Source organism: Lampetra planeri, chromosome 24, assembly GCF_965212315.1.
Source record: "Lampetra planeri chromosome 24, kcLamPlan1.2.h2, whole genome shotgun sequence".
In the NCBI taxonomy this organism is placed as follows: domain Eukaryota; kingdom Metazoa; phylum Chordata; class Hyperoartia; order Petromyzontiformes; family Petromyzontidae; genus Lampetra; species Lampetra planeri.
The window spans coordinates 5,332,082-5,352,634 of NC_136130.1; the positions used below are offsets into that span (position 1 = coordinate 5,332,082).

Sequence of the window (20,553 nt, forward strand, 5' to 3'; positions counted from 1 at the left end):
CATCTTTGAAAAAGAGCTTTATAGCTAATCGGATTCCTCCGGTACGAATACAATATTCTGACTCTCAATTGAGTCAGGGCAGTGCCACGACTACGTTCATTGCCGTTACCTGTCCGTTATTAACGTGTTCTCTTTGCATTCGTTTCGCAGATTATTGCAAAGCAAAGAAGAAAATGTGCGACCCAGAGAAAGTGGAAATGCACGTACCTCAAAGTGTCACAGGTAAAAAAACTTCATTTGAAGCTTTCGTGACTGCAGGAACTACTCTTTGGTTCTTTCGGTAAAGTCACGTAGAAAGAAAATGAATTAGTTAATTAATAGAATACAACGTTTCGATTGCAACACAAGCAATCGTCATTAGGTAAGAACGAATTTAGCAATCTTTGGGAACAACGTAATCAACCAGGTAGGGCGTTGACTGTTGTGTTAGCCGACTCTCTGTGTTGTATTGCATTATTATTTCGAAGTTTACTAGGTTTGTTTTCTCATTCATTCTTGCCTGATGGCGATTACTTGTGTTGCAATCGAAACGTCGTATTCTATTATTTAATTCTTATTTTTCTTTCTACGTGACTTTACCGAAAAGAACCAAAGAGTAATTCCACGGGTAACTTTGCAATCTGGTGAACGTCTTCGTGAACACAGCCGAATTCAATGCTGGCAAATCGCGACCAACTCGCATGGAGCGTACAACTGTTTCTTGAGCCTGAATCATGCAGCTTGGATGGGTGACCACGCTGCCCACAGACTGTCACACAGTTCGCGAGTAGAGGGGTGGGTGGGGGTGGCAATTTGGAGAGGGTGGGGGGGGGCTATGTGGTTGGCAGCAGAGAGAGAAGGCAGTACAGCAAATGGCTGCAGTCACGGACGGTGGTCGAGACTGAGGACGGAATGTCAGCCAAAGGATGGAACACATCCGAGAGGATTGTCCACAGGCCGCTGGAGGCGTCTTCGCATCGCAGGACTGCGAGAGATGGTGGTGGCTTGAGGAAGCATTCATCCAGCAGTGGAATGACCGTGGCTGAATGGTGATGATGATGATGATGCTGGAACGTAAATATGGGTTTGTGTCAACGTTTTCAGGTGTATTGCTCCAAGAAAGTCAAGAGAATGATTTCACGGAGATATCCAACAAACCGAACAACAACCAACCCACCTATATGCCCATGTCAAGTCCTGTCAACCGTAAGTTCAAACGACGGTGTGTCTGAACTACCTTGGTGAGCGAGTGACTCGTACACTGCACGCAGCGCAGCGTTGCAAATCCGAACGTCGCTTATCTGCCCCGACGAAGTGACTGGGCCACACCCAGTGGCAGTATTCGGTGCATATCGGCATAACCGTCAGTTTTATTTGTGTGTTTACAAACCCGTCTCTGCACGCACAGTCTTCTTCTTCATTCGCATGGTTGATGTAGGTTTAAAGAGCAACGATTGTGAACTAACGTTGAGGTTCATAATCAACGTTTTTGGGTTTAGATCGCGTTATTTATAAATGTGTCGTAACCCTCCACCACCCGACACGGCCCGATGATGCTGGATGCAATTACCAGCGAAACGTCGTGCTACTCAAATTGTAAATGTTGTGGTTTCACGCTTCAACACACCGATGGGCTAAAGCAGTGAACTATTTGTCTTTTGTCAACGTGACACTTTCTTACTGATTGGCCGTGTCGGCTGGTGGAGGGTTACGACACATTTATAAATAACGCGATCTAAACCCAAAAACGTTGATTATGAATAATATTGGTCGCGAAAGCCTCCCACGTGTTAAACTGACGTTGAGGTGTTCGAGCCGGATCATTGCATCAGGAGTGTCGGAGTGTATCGCTGGGACGATGCCTCCCGCTTCGTGTTTGTGGATCGAGTGACACGACAACGCTCCAGGGTTCTGGCCTGCGTGGCCACAGTCACGCACTGCCAGAGAGTTTTACATTTTACATTCGTGCATCATCGAGCGGCTGGTCTGCCGTGGTGTGTGTGGCTCAGGTTTAGAGGTCGTGGCCCGGAAGCCTGTGGATGTTTAATAGTCGGCAAACCAATAATCCACCAGGAATACGATTTGGAAAAAGACCAGAGCGTATTAATTTTAAATATCTGTTATTTATTGCGTGAATTTGCGACACGTAAGTACATACGATTTAGAACAGGGTTACAGGTCTACCCCCCATGTGTACGTTAATTCGATTTAAGATGATTCGTTATCACGTTCGTCATAAATTAACATTTATTTGTGTTCACGTCTCCCTTGTTAAGTTGTTTAAACTGTTTAAACTTCTAAATTATATTATTTTGTTGGGAAAAAAAATCGAAATCCCGATAGTGAATGCACGACATGTCGTTTTTCACTGCGTACAATTTATTGACGGTTCCAGCACCTCCGATTCGCACGGTTGGCTACGTTCCTGTGCGAAAGAGGTTCAATATACGTCCATGTAAGCGTGCGCTCAGAGTATTTGGCTGCGAATAAATGTCCACACAATGACGAGCCACTTCGTTGAGCTATCATTTGTGATAGCTAGGTCGCTACCTCGTAAAATAAAAAAAAGAGTTCAGTTTAAGTTGAGGTCTGATGAAAAGTTTCAGCAGTGCCACACGCCAGGCTCGGCCTCATAAGGGGCCGTCCATAAATGACGTCACGCACCTAGGGGGGGGGGGGTCAGACATTTGTGACGATGTGTGACGAGGGAGGGGGGTTTGAGAAATGTGACGTCACATCAAAATGCGAAACTTTAAAAAAATAGAACTGTTATAACAACACTAATTGTTATAACAACACTCCTACAACATCAGAGTGCAGCGCCACATTAAATACGCACTACAGTGACAATAGTTTAAAGCGATTTGAAGCACGTTTTATTTTCAAAATGGAAATATGGTTTTGGGGGGGCAGAGCTTTGTGACGTCATATTTGAGGGGGGGGGGTCTGACTTTTTGTGGCGCGGTGTGACGAGGGGGGGGGGGGTCAAAAATTGTTCAAAATCGCGTGACGTCATTTATGGACGGCCCCTAAGCGGGGGGTGGGAAATCGTGATGACCATCCGGCCATCATTCAGACGAAAATGCGCAAATACAGAACAATTTCTATCCAACGTCGTGGACGCGACACGAAGTGAAAATATTCATGAGCGACGGTGACATGAGTCGATTGACAGACAACAAGAGACGGGGTTGTATCCGGGGCCTCATTTCTCACTCGAGATTTCCACCGAACGTCGCCAGGCCGGCTTGGGGCAGGCATCATCGGCATGAGGCACGATCACTCGAGTACAATGTACAGCGATTCCATAGGAAGAAAAAAAAAAACGCCCATATTATTGTAACCTGCATTCTTCTAAACGTATGGGGACAAAAACATAAGTACCACGAGGACGACGATGACAAGATGGTTGTGTTTTCTTGGTTCTTTCGGTAAAGTCACGTAGAATGGAAATAATAAAGTAATGTTTTATTTGTATTTTTATCATTTTATTATTTCCATTCTACGTGACTTCACCGAAATAACCAAGAAGATGAATCCCTGCAGTCACGAAAGCTTTAAATCTAAAGTTAAGATGGTTCTGGTTTGCCTAAACGATTTGTGAGACAACTTTCTGGGACTCCTGCTGCCTGTATGCGCGTATGTTGAACTTCTTTCGCACTGTACATCGCCAACCGTGGTAATCGGAGGTGCCGAATACAAACAAGCGCTAGCTTTAACCAGGACGGCGTTCAAGGAGCCCCCAATGCTCTGCCTGGCGGGGGTCACCGTGTGCCTTGCTAGGCAGCAGAATGTCATGGGACGTTTTGGCCAATTTTAAAGTATGAACATTAAGAAGAGGCTTTACCTTTTAGGCAAGAAAACACGTGTTAAGATGTTCAAATATCAAAGAGATGCCTTTTGCAAGGAATCAAGTCTGCATTAACCACATATTACTTGTGTTGAACATGCAAACAAACATGCTCTGATAATATATGCAATTTCGATTTAAAGCTTTCGTGACTGCAGGGATTCATATTCTTGGTTCTTTCGGTAAAGTCACGTAGAAGGGAAATTATAAAATAATAAAAATAAAACATAATAAAATAAAATTCTCACGACGTTTCGGCCACAACGCAAGCAACCATCCTCAGGTGAAGAAACAGAGCTGTCGGAAAGCAGAACTGACCTGGATAGCACCTCTGATTGGCACGGTTGGCTACGTATGGGGCGAAAAAAGTTCAACAAACATAGCATATGGAAGGGTGACTGTCATGTATATAACAGGTGTTCTAGGCTACATTGTGGGAAGCAGAGGACACTTGATATGCACATAGACTCACTCTCATTGACAATTATGTAGTTCATATTCTTGGTTCTTTCGGTAAAGTCACGTAGAAGGGAAATTATTAAAAAATTGTGCTGTGGTTTTCACACTTGATGATTATTGCTTGTGTTGCAATCGAAACGTCGTGAGAATTGTATTGTTTTATTTTTATTATTCTAGTATTTCCCTTCTACGTGACTTTACCGAAAGAACCGAGAATATAATATATGCAATTGCCTTTGAAACTGATTGGCCTGCACCGGAGACAGCCTTCTTTGTGGCCTAGTCTCAGCAACGTCAGACTAAACAACGCCAAAAGACGAACAGTACAAAAGACAATGCACTGTCCGAGCGTCTATTTGGCGTTCAAACATATTGACACGTGTTTTACTGCCACGAAGGGTAAAACACCTATTCTACAATTTTTTTCACCCATCAAAATGTTTCCATCGGTAAGTGGCGCCCGCGTGTACCGCCTCGCCTCGCAATCCGCGCGCGCGATTGCGAAGGCGGCGCGTTGAACTTTCTGCCGTGTTGACAATTAACGCCGCGTCCTGCGCGCCGTCATGGAACAACAGATTTGGAACTTATCGAAAGCCAGGTCTGGGGCTTGGCGATAGCGCTGGGACATTCATGCGCCACCACTACTCGTGCGCGTGGAAACATTGTAACATTATCTTCTTGGTTCTTTCGGTAAAGTCACGTAGAAGGGAAGTAATAAAATAATAAAAATATAAAACATAATAAAATAATTCTCACGACGTTTCGGCCACAACGCAAGCAGCCGTCCTCAGGTGAATAGCAGGTCTGTCGGGGAGATTATTTTATTATGTTTTATTTCTATTATTTTATTATTTCCCTTCTACGTGACTTTACCGAAGGAACCAAGAAGATGAATCCCTGCAGTCACGAAAGCTTTAAATCGAAACATTGTAACATTACTTGCAGGCGTGTATGAGGGAACATTTACAGCCCTTTGTCAATTGACTGTTCGATGAAGGCTTCCCGCATGCTGCGTGTGCAGTGTTCGAAATTGAAATGTACAAGGCGTGGTGTGAAACCTATTCATGCTACAGCCCACCTTCACTGACACTTCCTCTCTGTGGAAAGATCGGAGAATATAACGTTCTGCCGTGTTGACACAAACACGGTGGCCCGAGTTCGACTCCCGCTCACGGCCAACACCAGTGACGATGATCAGAACCGGTCCTGGGCCTCCCCTAGGTCGACTCAGCCTCAAATGAGTACCTGGTGCGGTGTTCATGCCATCGCCACTAGGGAGACAAAGGCGGCCTGGCGTTGTGCTGGCCACCCACCCCCTAGCGTGCCGTGTCGGCCTTCATAGGTGCTCGCTAACAGCATTTGCCTCAGCAATCGGTTTAGGCTACAGGGAGAATCTTTGTCTTCTGTACATTGCACACGTGATATGTTGTTTTTTTTACTTTAGCGACGTGTTCCAGATATTTGTATTAATCCAAAAATTCGACCGAGGTGTGAAATGTCAGATAATCTGGGGGGGGGGGGAAGGATTGTTTCGGATTGAGCATGAAGTATGATGTCCCTTCCGTGACATTACATCTACGCTTTTCTCGCAAAAAGTGCTGTTACGTGGCGTCGCGTGAAACCTGCTCTTATTTTTCGGAATCACAACGAGTTTGCGTTTATACTCTTTTGGTGTTTTCGGTAAAGTCACGTAGGTAAAAAATAAAATAAATTAAACATGAAAACAAATAAATTAAATCACGACGTTTCGGAAGCAATTGAATTTAGTTGTTTTCGTTTTTAATTTATTTTATTTTTTACCGACGTGACTTTACCGAAAAAACCAAAGCGTATGGATTTTTGCAGTCACGAAAACTTCAAATCAAGAGTTTGCGTTTCTCTGCAGGGCCTGCTACGTACGAAAACATGCAGAGGATGGCAGCGTACAGCAGCAACACGAGTGACCTGGCAAAGACGAAGCACAGCAGAGCGAGTAAGCGTGAAACTGGACTTGTTCCATCGTGTGTCTTGTACTCGGTGTGAGAGCAAACTGGAGGTTCCTGACAAAACCCACCGCGCATACGAGGCGATAACACTCACAGCTCAATACAGATAAAGTCAAGGGTCCTTTGCTGTGCAAGACTGCCATGGTCTGACTATCCCTCAGCCCAAGCCTATAACACCTGGCATGCTCAGGTAGTCTCTCATCCAAGTACTCGCCAGGCTCAAATCTTGCTAAGCTTTCAAATCATTTGGTTGCCTTACAAAATTAAACATTGATCGAATTATTTTCCTGATTCCCAATGATATTCCAAGTTGGCCTTCCTAGAAAGTCACAAAAACCAGCCATTCCCACTTGAATGATGACGGCGAGCAGTGCGAACACCTTGTGTCGGAGAAGAATTGCACAAATTGCTCGTACAGCAGTTCACTTCAGCTACATTAGGGGGCACACCTCTTATGCGACCCGTAAAGACTGTGTGACACACGACAAACACATTCCTCCTGCGGAGGGAGCTGGTAGGAACGTTGGGTTGCTCGGTCAATGGCCAGGATCAACGGCGGCGTGGTGTATTACGCAAATATGCCCGACTGTGAGGGCGGGCACAAGCCGGCGTGAGTAGGTTAAACGTTGAGTTTTATAAGGGCACCACGGGGTGACCAGCCCCTCCCCAACCAGCCCCACCCCTCCCACCCCCCACCCAGCCCCTCCCCACCCTCCCCACCCAGCCCCTCCCCACCCTCCCCACCCAGCCCCTTTCCACCCTCCCCTCCCCACCCAGCCCCACCCTCCCCACCCAACCCCTCCACACCCTCCCCACCCAACCCCACCCCTCCCACCCCCCACCCAGCCCCTCCCCACCCTCCCCACTCAGCCCCTCCCCGCCCTCCCCTCCCCACCCAGCTCCACCCTCCCCACCCAGCCCCTCCCTGCACGACGGACACAATAATCCCCTGTGGGCTGGTGTAACCAGGAGGTTCCTACCAGTATGACAGCGATTGTTTGAGTTCTCAGAGCTGGAAAGAAGCCAAGTTAAATGAAAAATATTAACTATGAACTCAAGAGACGAGGATGAGTCTCATTTGCAAGGGGGACATGGGCCACCTAAATTAGGAAAGAAAAACAAATCAAATGAACTACAGCAAGCGAAGCAAATATTAATTGGAGCAAAAAAACAATATTCGCACGTGAGAAATGTAACGTAAGATTCTGTACCTTGGTCAAACGAAAAAAAAAACCTTGTTTGTCTGGTCCGAGCCACGGTTCGCCGGTCATTCGGTTTTTTCTTAACAATTAGCGACTCTGCCTGCATCACGTTGCGTGGGCACAACGGGAATTGATCATTATGAAGATTAAACACGTAACCAGTGGGCAGCGTAAAAAGACGCAGAGGAAATGCTGAACAAACAGAAATCAATCTTAAATCATACATTCCATACTCTTTGGTTCTTTCGGTAAAGTCACGTGACTTTAACGATAGACCCAAAGAGTAATTCCTACAGTCACGAAAGCTTCAAATAAAGTTGAATACATCCCCTGTAGCGTAGGTCGGTTTGGGCAGATTATTTTCATATTGATCACGGTACGAATACAATTAAGCTTCAGGCACATTAAACGGGTATACTTATGGTGGCTATTGTACTAATATATAAACATTTCGATTTAAAGCTTTCGTGACTGCAAGAAGATAATATATAAACAGACAAGGATATAGGTCAAATTCAGTTGCAAGTGAAGTTATCACTTAGCGGGCTCAAACCATAAATTCGTTCCACTTGAGATTCCAGTTTTAACATGGGCGGCTGATACCCGCATTAAAACTCAAGATCTCAATTGTGGAAGGTCTTCCTCTAACCCATAATCCTTAGCCCTAACCCTCACCTGGGGTTACAATACATCGGGGGAAACTACTGATCATTGATGGGGGCAAATATGTGTTCCCGTGGGAGTGCAAATATTCGGGTGGGGAAATATATTCAGTGACACTGGCTCTGTGTGTCTGGCCCAGTTAATAGCCCTCCACTGCCACGCGTCATTTAACAGCACTTGAGACGAAGACCCTCGTTAATGAGCGCTTGTGTCTGTTTCATTGCTTTCATGGCTTTATTTTGGTGATTTTTGAAAAGTTTTTCGGTTTGGCCATGTTTGTTTGTTGTAGTACAGAGTTAGACTGATGGCCTTAATCTAAGTTGTTTTGTGGTTGTTGTTGTTGTTTGACTTGCATCCCACTGGGATTTTTTGCACACAGTGTTGGTGTACGGTGCTTTTTCTGCAATATTTTGCTGTCTTTTTTTGGATTTTCTGTTTGCACATAGTCACTTTAAGATGTTTTCTTGTTCATGTTTTTTGTTGCGGTTGCACCCGATTCAAGAACCGAATGGCTCACAGGGCAAAACCTAATAAATTAAACTTGAAAACTCGAAACTTGTCTGGTGCAGAGCGACCCAGGCAGGCCAGGCGATGCAAAAACAAGAACAAGCCTCCTGCACCAGCTGCTGCTGCAGCTGCTTCTTCTTCTGACACTACGACTGCGCCACCTGTACCTATTCGACACCAATCCAAGAGAAGACCTCATCAATGTAAGTGTCATGAAACAATCCTCCGAGCTGGCTGCACGAGAGACGATTTCGATGCTCCATCTCCGTGAAGGATGGAACCTCTTGGTTGGATGCCTCTTAGTTGTTAGTTCTCAACTGCCAGCCGTCACACGAGCGACCTGCCCTTCCGCACCCATGTACCATTCGAAACAGCCAATATTGTGTGTCTAACGTGCGCATGTTCTTAGATGCATGTGTTTCTCTATGTGTTCCTGGGCGTAATTCCAAGCGTGCACCCCTCCCTGCGTCTTTGCGCACGTTTCAGCATTTGTTATATTTTCTTTGTCAATATCCACGCTTACAATCTATGCATCATATCAATTAATTTCGGTCAGTCAGTTTATTACCGGTAAGGCCCATTGAGCTAAGAATCCCTATTCAATGGTAACCCAGCCTTTAATATATGCCACGCAGTTTGCTTATCGAGGCTCACTGATAATTCTATAACGACATAATTTATATTTTTCGATTTAAAGCTTTCGTGACTGCAGGGATTCATATTCTTGGTTCTTTCGGTAAAGTCACGTAGAAGGGAAATTATAAAATAATACAAATAAAAAATACAATTCTCACGACGTTTCGATTGCAACACAAGCAATCATCATCAGGTGTGAAAATCACAGCACGATTTTTATTTTTTATTATTTCTACGTGACTTTACCGAAAGAACCAAAAATATGAACTACATAATTGTCAATGAGAGTGAGTCTATGTGCATATCAAGTGTCCTCTGCTGCCCACAATGTAGCCTAGAACACCTGTTATATACGTGACAGTCACCCTTCCATGTGCTATGTATGTATGTTGAACTTTTTTCGCACCATACGTAGCCAACCGTGCCAATCGGAGGTGCTATCCAGGCTCAGTCCTGCTTACCTTCTGAAATTTGATGAGATTGTATGCATTGTGGGTGATTCGGTCGAGGACAAAACGGCGATCTTTATTTTTTATTTCACAAAATCCTACGGTCCACAATGATTAGGGACGAGTTTGGTAATGCGTGCACATTTCACGCTGTTGTTCGTTAACTCAGAACCATCAATGTGCGATGCAAATTCTATCTTCAGGCCGCAAGGCTAATCGGGTTGTTAAAGACATGCGGCCACCGGCTTATTCACGACAGATCAGCTGCCTGCGTAAAAGTTAAACTGTTGAGTCAGCCTGGGTTTTTTTCAAATCGTCCACGTCAATTGTGGCCAATAGATTGTAACGTGAACAAAAAGTGCGCACGGAAAGAACTAATCGAGACCAATGGTTTTCTATGCGGAACAAACCCAATGGGCACATCACGAACAGACGTGCATATTTTCCACCTTGTGTACAAGTAGCAGCATCCTATATTTAACCGGGAGATTAAATACGCACATTTAAACACATGACACATTTCCTCTTATGCAAGGGAGACATGAGTTAAACAGTCAGTTAAAATACAAACGGAATTAATATTTTTCAAAAAAATCACAAATGCGTTATGATGACGATGATAATGACGGAGCGATACAATGAAAGAACTGAGTGGTGATGCGGTAGAATTAAGTGCGGTGCACTCGGAACTCCGTGGCTCGAGTTCGATCACAGGTCACGGCCCTCGACACGGAAGATCACTCCGCACACATTTCCACCATCTCCGACCTCGGCACCTCCAGCACATTCCTCTCCCCGGCTCCAGTCTCAGTTCTCTTCACGCCCTCCCTCTGTCTCTTTCGACCACTCCACCTCCCCTCCCTTCTACGTCTCTGTCGGTGTTCCCCCCCCACCCCCAACAAGGGTCTGTCTTAGGGCCCTTGATATTCTCCCACCGTATCGCACCTCTTGAAAGCTGACGTTTCTTCACTTGACTTTCCCCATCGATTCTTCGCAGGCGACACCCAGATGTTCTTTCCCATTCTCCTCCTCTACCCTCTGACCTTTCCTCCCACATTTCCGACAGCTTTAACGACTGTCCAATCCTGGTCGGCACGCCACGGCCTCACTCCATCAATCCTTCTCAAACTGAAATAATGTTCGTATCCTTCTGCCAGAGGTCGCAAACGGGTTTTGATTCCTTACCCGTACCCGTACCCGGCCGCACCAGGGTCGAAAATGGGTACCAGCACCCGTACCCTACCCGATACCCGCCTACCCGTACCCGGCCGGGTATCGGGTAGGGTACGGGTACGGGTACGGGTACCCGATTGCGACCTCTGGGATGAAGCCATGTTGCAGTCACGGGTGGGTTGATTCTAGGAACTTGAATTGTGAGAAGAGACAAGACGTTGGGAAATGAGTGACAAACGGTGACTCACCAGTGACTCACGGCCTACCCGTACCCGTACCCGGCCGCACCAGGGTCGCAAACGGCTACCCGTACCGGGTATCGGGTAGGGTACGGGTATCGGGTACCCGGTTGCGACCTTTGCCTTCTGCCCACTCCCCTCCGCTCTGTCCTTCCATCTTATTCCCTCCCTTCTCCCTCACTCCTCCTGCCTCCTCTGCTCGCAACCTCAGAGGGTTACCTTCAATTCCTCCCTCTCCTTCTCCAACCGCATCCGTGCCGCACCTCTGATTATTATGGTTGACTACGTACGATGCGAAAGAAGTTCGACATACGTGCATACTGCCACAACCCGCACTTGCCGCTTACACCTCTTAAATGTTCGCAAATTCCATCCCCTCATCTTAATATTTGCTGCCAAACTCCTGGTTTACTTCCATATGCTCACTCACCTTGATTATTGCAACTCGCTTCTTCTCGGCCTTCCTGCCTACGCCTCCTCTCCAACAACAGATACAAAATGTCTAAACCCCTATCACTACCCCTAACCCAAACACTCCCCAAACCCCTATCACTTCCCCTAACCCGAACACTCCCCCAACCCCTATCACTTCCCCTAACCCAAACACTGCCCAACCCCTATCACTACCCCTAACCCAAACACTGCCCCAACCCCTATCACTACCCCTAACGCAAACACTACCCCAACCCCTATCACTACCCCTAACCCAAACACTGCCCAACCCCTATCACTACCCCTAACCCAAACACTACCCCAACCCCTATCACTACCCCTAACGCAAACACCACCCCAACCCCTATCACTACCCCTAACCTAAACACTACCCCAACCCCTATTACTACCCCTAACCTAAACACCACCCCAACCCCTATCACTACCCCTAACCCAAACACTACCCCAACCCCTATCACTACCCCTAACCCAAACACCACCCCAACCCCTATCACTACCCCTAACCCAAACACTGCCCCAACCCCTATCACTACCCCTAACCCGAACACTCCCCCAACCCCTATCACTACCCCTAACCCAAACACTCCCCAACCCCTATCACTACCCCTAACCCAAACACTCCCCAACCCCTATCACTACCCCTAACCCAAACACTCCCCAACCCCTATCACTACCCCTAACCCAAACACTCCCCAACCCCTATCACTACCCCTAACCCAAACACTCCCCAACCCCTATCACTACCCCTAACCCAAACACTCCCTAACCCCTATCACTACCCCTAACCCAAACACTACCACAACCCCTCCCCAACCACTCCCGCTTGTCCTCCAGTTACCATAACTACACCGCCACTTATAATAACCTCACTCTTTATTTTAACCACAATCATCTCACGTACAATTTTATAATTATTGTAAAGCGCTTTGGACTAAGGCGCTATATGACTCTATAAAATATGAGATAAGATAACACGAGTTATATCTAAACCAGTCCAGACCAACGCCCTGACCTTCACCAACCTATGCGGACCAGGCTGGTGAAGTATGATTAAACAATCCCCACATCTAACGAGCGAAGTGGTAGTAATGTCAATTGTTCTCTAAATTGGTATTTTATTCATCATTAACGCAATGCCAAACATTACCTGCTACTTCACAGTGTCTTGGGCAATAGGGTCATTCAGGGCAGAAAACGAATGAAGTTACCTTCTCATTCTTTGGGTCTTTCGGTAAAGTCACGTAGATAGGTTAAAAGAAAATCAAATAATTTTTAAAAACGACGACGTTTCGAGCATCATCAGGAAGAGGAAAGAGGGGGAAAGCTGCCGAGGCAGACTGTTTTAAACCTTTAAACCTCAACAGCTCTCCCCCTCTTTTTTATTCCTGATGACGAACGCTTGTGTTGCGATAGAAACGTCGTAGTTTTTTTTATTATAATGTTTTGTTCTTTTCTTTGAACCTATCTACGTGACTTTACCGAAAGACCCAAAGCATATGAATTCCTGCAGTCACGAAAGCTTTAAGTCAAGATTTAAGTTACCTTCTCACCCATTTCTCGGACCAGGGACACAAACTATGAGCTCTGACATTAATGGGCTCCCTTGATTACCCAGCATGGCCCCCCAAGGTCTCAAGGCCCTCGACATTTGAATCCGTTGCCAAGCAATCTGCTCTATGCACAGCAAATGCGAAAAGGCGGTGGATGAACATCTACTCACGAAAACAGTTGTTTTTAGTTAGATCGCGTAAATATATAAATGTGTCGTTAACCCGCCACCAACCGACGCAGCCAATTAGTAAGGTTTGTCACGTACACAAAACGTGGCAATTAGTTACTATTCGTGAGAATTGTATTATTTATTATTTTTATTATTTTATTATTTCCCTTCTACGTGACTTTACCGACAGAACCAAGAATATGAATCCCTGCAGTCACGAAAGCTTTAAATCAAAATGAGTTACTACTTCAGCCCACTGGTGTGCTTTAGAGTAAATCCACAACATTTACAACTTGAGTACTGTGACGTTTCGCCTGTTATTACATCCAGCATCATCGGGCGATTTTTACATTCTTTTTTTACGTGACAAACCTTACTAATTGGCTGTGTCGGGTGGTGGCGAGTTAAGGAATTTGTAATTTCGCGATTTAACCCAAAACACCGCTATTATGCATAATATTGGTAGCGAAAACCTACGTGTCAGGGTCAAAATATACTTCGGTTGATTTTCTTAAATGTATTATTAAATAACACGTGTACTTTTTGGTATTTTTATTTTCCACAATTTATTAAGCGAAAGGGGCAGGCCACATGGTAGACTGGCATCTCCAAGGGCAGGGGTTAACTTGGTACGCGGGCATAATTGTGTTAAGTCTTCTCATGATTACATGCCGATGTTAACTCTCTCTGCGCAGCGTTGTACTCCGACTTACAATACGGATACCAGGAGAACACCGTGTATTCCTGCATCAACGCTCCTTCGAGAACATGGCCAGGTAAATCGGCGACAACGCGTGTTGGTGACCATGGAACTCCCTTCCCTCTGGCCCTCTTTGCTCTCGACTCCCTGCCCATTGAAATCGAGCCTTGATCAGGAACGTTTTTTGATACGTTTGCCTATGGCTGCCGCTAAAAAATCAATATGCCCACTAATTCTCTACAGTGCCTTGAGAAATGCGGTCGCATTTAGATGCTATGAAGATCTACATTCTACTGCATTTCCCATGTGCTATTGGCATCATAAGACGAATAATGCATTCAGAAATGTTGCGGGGCAGTTTCAGAGAATGGTTGCACAAGAGATTTTACGCAACCGATTCTGAACAACCTTTCGACTGGCCCTTTTATCTTTACACAATAGAGGAAGCATTTACCCACGCACTCTGTGAGATTCGTGCGATATTTAATTTCTCAGTACATGCTGGAGTTTAGCCAATTAAGTTGAATATCAAGTTACAATAATGATAATGATTTATGGTGGTTTTTTTGGGCAGTCATTGGTGATCAGGATTAGACTATCAACTCGCAACACTTGTTGTATGGTGCTAAAGAAGTTCAACATTCATCATGGGCAGTTGAAAGCCATACTTGCAGTCATTGTCGTCGATCGCTGACTTTAAATCACTACTTTGATGTGAATTCCTGCCCATCCGCCAATGAATAAAGAGTTATATTCTTGGTTCTTTCGGTAAAGTCACGTAGAAGGGAAATAATAAAATAATATAAATATAAAACAATAACATTTCTCACGACGTTTCGACTGCAACACAAGCAATCATCATCAGGTGTGAAATCCACAGCAAGAAAATTTGAAAAAAGTGGCGGTTTTTCCTAAACAATAATATAAATCCCTGCAGTCACGAAAGCTTTAAATAAAAAATTAAGAGTTAGTCGAGGTACAAATGTTTATTGCCTATAAGAGACAACTTTTGTGCATTGTTTAGACTTCTATTTTTTTTTATGGATGCTGTGTTTTTTATTACACAATATAACGCCATCATGTTTTAGGCCATATCTGCATTACAATTAATATAGCAGATTTAAATGAGTATTTATTTTAGAGATAAAGCACGCTAATTGATAATAATTTTTATTTAACAATTTTTTTCTTAAAAAATAAAATATTTTTTATATTGCTATAATATTGCGATTATGATTTGCTACGTATTGTTCATTTATTTCACTGTAACTTGTTACGTTTGTAGGAGAAGCGGTGGTGTTGTTCTTTGTTTATGAAACCCGATTTCAGAGCTCCTTGGCTCACAGGGTAATTGAACATAATCGGGAACTGAACTGAATGCGGCATCTCAGTGGTGTCAGCTCAGTGCTCTGACCACCCAGCCATCAGGTCACCTCATTAATAATTAATTTCTCTATTCCAATTTGATTTGGCTCACACTTCTCTACAGTCACACCGCAAATGGCCTTGTCAGATTTTTTATTTGGTTACATTCACGTACGATATCCATACGTAGAATTTCCATACCTTGCGTTGATCCAAAGATTAAGTGGCAGTGGCACGCGACCTGTGGTCTTTGTTTTGAAGGCGAGAGCTGTGGAAACTCGGCGAACGAAGAAGAGGAGAGACTGGTACGTTCGAGTGAGAGCATGCTTGTATCTTCTTGGTTCTTTCGGTAAAGTCACGTAGAATGGAAATAATAAAATAATAAAAATTAAACATCATTATTTTATTATGTTTTAAAGCTTTCGTGACTGCAGGGATTCATCTTCTTGGTTCTTTCGGTAAAGTCACGTAGAATGGAAATAATAAAATAATAAAAATTAAACATCATTATTTTATTATGTTTTAAAGCTTTCGTGACTGCAGGGATTCATCTTCTTGGTTCTTTCGGTAAAGTCACGTAGAATGGAAATAATAAAATAATAAAAATTAAACATCATTATTTTATTATGTTTTAAAGCTTTCGTGACTGCAGGGATTCATCTTCTTGGTTCTTTCGGTAAAGTCACATAGAATGGAAATGATAAAATAATAAAAATAAAACATCATTATTTTATTATGTTTTAAAGCTTTCGTGACTGCAGGGATTCATCTTCTTGGTTCTTTCGGTAAAGTCACGTAGAATGGAAATAATAAAATAATAAAAATGAAACATTATTATTTTATAATGTTTTTTTTTATTATTTCCATTTTACGTGGAAATAATAGAATAATATAAATCAAACGTTGTTATTTTATTATGGTTATATTTGATTATTTTATTATTTCCATTCTACGTGACTTTACGTAGAATAGAAATAATAAAATAATAAAAACTAAACATGATTATTTTACTATGTTGTATTTTTATTATTTTATTATTTCCATTCTACGTGACTTTACCGAAAGAACCAAGAAGATGAATCCCTGCAGTCACGAAAGCTTTAAATCGAAGCATGCTTGTATTTGGTGTAAATTAGCATTCTCTACCGTTGTCACTGGATGCCGCCATGTCACTGTTTGAGTATTTTCTCCGGTAATTGCAAAATTATTCTGCAAGCAAAAATACTTTGAGAAATATTTTCAAACTAATTAAAAGACCATGAGAGATCATGGCTACCGATGATGCTAAAACCATCCCGAGCAGAACCTAACCCTATAAATTAATCTTTACACTAAGTCAGGCTTCCCTGGTCAAGTATAACTCGTGAAGTTTGCAAAGTACATGTCCGCATTCACTTGTGCAAAGTCAAGAGTGGAGGTTTGTCTTATGGATGAACTGGCCTTTGCCACAGGCACATGAAATGTTCACCCCTGGCTCAGGGCGATCGATGCAAATGAGCAAGTCTGATGTGCTCGTTTTACAGGGATACTCTTTGATTTGCATCAGCTCTGTCCACCCGTCTGTTACATGGGGCAGGATAATGTTCATAAGGTCATAAATATAATACGTATTTAAACTCGAGGAATCCGATGTGCTATAAAGATATGTTTTCACAAATGTTCAGTTGGGGCGGGTCAAAACTTTAGTGTTAAGTTGTGTTGCTATTATGTACTTACCCTTTTCGAATGTAGCCAAATTGACCAGATGGTTAACCAAATCTTGGGAGACACAACCCAGAGAAAAGGAAACGACTGTCCTGTATCTTCTTGGTTCTTTCGGTAAAGTCACGTAGAAGGGAAATAATAAAATAAAAAAATAAAACATAATAAAATAATTCTCACGACGTTTCGGCCACAACGCAAGCAGCCGTCCTCAGGTTAAGAATGAATCCCTGCAGTCACGAAAGCTTTAAATCGAAATTTGATTGTCCTGTATTTGCAAAACACGAAGGTGACATTTTTCACAGCTAACCATTGACCTCCATACTGTCAAACAACACGGCACTACCTCGAGACAGGCGTAAGTTGGAGAGTTGACCGCGTAGTCCGCGTACGTGCACCGTCTTTTCGTTCTCAACCATTCGGCGCCTCCGGTCGTCCATGCGACGTCGACAGGGACCGGCAGGAGGGGAGCTGCTCTACTCGGAGCTGGACCACGACGTGGCGACCACGAACCGCGCTGCGTCCGACGACGGCGTCGACGGCCACGTGGGGCTCGCCCTGGAAGACAACGAGCTGTACGGAGCGGTGCCCTAAGCGCTGTCGCGTCCGTGGTCACAAAGAGACAGAGACTGCCCTCCCCCGCCCCCAACCCCGCCACCACCACCCCGGCCTCTGACTTTTACACAGTTGGAGCAGCTGATTACGCGAGATACATGAATAATGATGAAATTATTGCTTATGCATGTATGTCGATGGTATGTTGTGAGTGGATGTCAGCCCACGTGGCCACAGAGCCAGTTGACAGCCTGCTCCTTCAGCAGGTGCAGGGACACTGGTCCGTCCGACACCCCCTGACGGACTTCACAGCCGGCGATGATGCGCGCCACGGACTACCGCACCGCGAATTCACACAGGGCGCTGCCGGGTAGTCGTACGCCCAACCATCGGTGTTCGGAAGCATCACACACCCCCTGGGCACACTGGGAGCGGTGGTCAGAGTTAAGGGACCTGTCCATCCACTTCCTCACGACTGATCTAACGACCTCGCCACATATCCATCAACCCGCACTGACCAGTACTGGGGAGTATGGTCAAACGATCCGCATTAGCGTCATAGCGTAGAGAAGCCTTCGTTCGATGGTGGATTGACAGATCGCTGTAAAATGAATGTGCTTAAATACTTTTAAAAATACATTACATTATTTCTAGATTTGAAGCTTTCGTGACTGCAAGGATTCATATTCTTAGGTTTTTTCGGTAAAGTCACGTAGGTAAAAAATTTAAATTAATAAAAGTAAAATAAAAATAAAATAAAAATCACGACGTTTCGGAGGCAACACAAACTTCCGTCTTCAGGTGGAACCGTCACAGCACGATAGCTGTATCACTTGAAACGTCGTGGTTTTTATTTTATTTTTTATTTTACTTTTATTAATTTTTTACCTACGTGACTTTACCGATAAAACATAAGAATACATTACATTATATTTATTATCTCACTTCCCAACTGCATAACCGCTCTTTTAGGAAAACATTGTTAACTTCTCAGCTTCCCAACCGCATTCTAAACCACAGCTTACAGAGATGTATGTGATTTCAATAGGTCGTGGTGCGTGAAGCGATTGTGCATCCTATGGTTACGCCCTTTGCGTCAAATCCAACATGAATATATAACGATTATATTCTTGGTTCTTGCGGTGAAGTCACGTAGAAGAGAAATCATAAAATAATAAAAATAAAACATAATATAATAAAATTCTCACGACGTTTCGGCCACAACACAAGCAGCCGTCCTCAGGTGAAGAAACAAAGTTGTCGTGCAGTTTGCCTACTTTAGAAATAAGACAGAGTCTTAATGAGACGCTGTCTTTCCGTCTTAAATAACCAGGAATATGCTGAATATTGTTTCTAAACTAGGCAAGCTGCATGAGAGAAAACTATTTTTGATTATAGTTCCTCAATTTATATTACTTCGAGTGTTGGACGTTGATACTTTTTTTTTAATCACCCTGAAATTCAACCGACAGTAACATAACAGATATATTCGTCATCGAGATGAGTGGTGGCTAACCACTGATCTGCGGACAATTTGGGACCACTCGTGCTTCACAAATCCCTGGGAAGTGGCCAGATAAACTCTTGCAGTGAATATTTGTTTTTGTTTCGCAAGAGACCAACATCTTTTCGTGAACGGTGGTCCACGAAAAATTATTGAGGGTTGAAAGTGGCACGCGGGTGCAGAAACGTTGGGAGCCGTTGTCATAGATCATCATGATATGCATTCGACAGTTTGTTAATTTATTCTATATTCATTTTGTAAATTTTATTGATAAAATGCTTATCCGCGACTTGAATGCATTTCCGATATGTACATTTGTGTATTTTGTCAACAGTTCGTCGTTATTATAAAACTGTCTTTACACTTTAAAGTGTTGTATTGATTTTTGCTGTAGCCTATAAATTGACAATATTCATATGAAATATAGCTGAGTGCATTATACACAATCTTGAATTTCACATTTATGCAGTTTATATTTTATTACGTTTATCAAGCGCATTATGTGTGCTTTAGTAGTTGGATGGTAACAGATGGCAAAGGCAGCGATGTTGTCAGCAGAGGACAGTGCAGAACAATCCATTGTTGTACTCTACTGCACCCAACGTCTCTATTCTTCCTGGCTTTACCAACCCTAACTGGCCAGCGTGGTGAAGTATGGTCAAACAATGTAACTGCCAAGACCCGCATGGTGTAGGGAGCTGGCCCTCATCCAACAGTGGAGTGATAAAGAGGGCTCGTGCATATTTCTTATAGCTTGTGACTAATGTGATATTATAGCAAACCGCCACGTATAACCACTGCAATGAAATTATTTATAAAGATCGGGCTCATAAATATGAATTTGGGCAACGAAGTTTCATTACAGTGTAAGTATTCTAACTGAGGGATGGGTGGTGTGTTCAATGTATAGACGTTGGGAATGCAAAGATCATTCCTTTAGATGTCATCATTCTTTTTTATTTTTACGAAATAGCTCATGTCTTAGAAGTCATACAGTAATAGGAATTACATTATTGAATGTACTTTTAGCTAAATTTAACAATTCGTTGCGTATACATTGTTTACTGACATTCCCTGAGGTTTGTATTCAGGTTTGGTATTTTTAAAAAGGCCGAATAAAATACAAATACAATTCACCCATAATTTCTATGCACATTTTGTATTTTAATACAGTCTAATAAAATAGCTGACATTTATGTGGAGGTTGTAAATTAATTGTCTGCTGTAAGGACAACCGTTTGATGATATATGAAGCAAGATATATTTCTCAATAAACATCCCATTCCATGCTAAACACGAGTCATTAACGACATGAATTTGGCGCTGCATTTGGAGTACCGCAGAGTATGAAACTTACAGCACACCTACATGATGCTTACCTACACTAATATGCAAACTAACAACCCTACCACT

At 43.6% G+C, this 20,553-nt stretch overlaps 1 protein-coding gene across 1 annotated transcript in view; it reads left to right on the plus strand.

The window, feature by feature from the left end:
* The window catches only part of LOC144726669 (uncharacterized), a 31,425-nt gene extending 11,915 nt beyond the window's left edge, over positions 1 to 19,510 (plus strand). Inside the window, exons 5-11 of the mRNA XM_078605431.1 lie at positions 151 to 222; positions 1,084 to 1,185; positions 6,174 to 6,260; positions 8,708 to 8,848; positions 14,011 to 14,091; positions 15,642 to 15,685; positions 17,535 to 19,510. Of these exons, the coding sequence (XP_078461557.1) occupies positions 151 to 222; positions 1,084 to 1,185; positions 6,174 to 6,260; positions 8,708 to 8,848; positions 14,011 to 14,091; positions 15,642 to 15,685; positions 17,535 to 17,675 (668 nt within the window). The 3' untranslated portion in view covers positions 17,676 to 19,510. The remainder of the gene's footprint in view (positions 1 to 150; positions 223 to 1,083; positions 1,186 to 6,173; positions 6,261 to 8,707; positions 8,849 to 14,010; positions 14,092 to 15,641; positions 15,686 to 17,534) is intronic.
* The last annotated feature ends 1,043 nt before the right edge of the window (positions 19,511 to 20,553 follow it).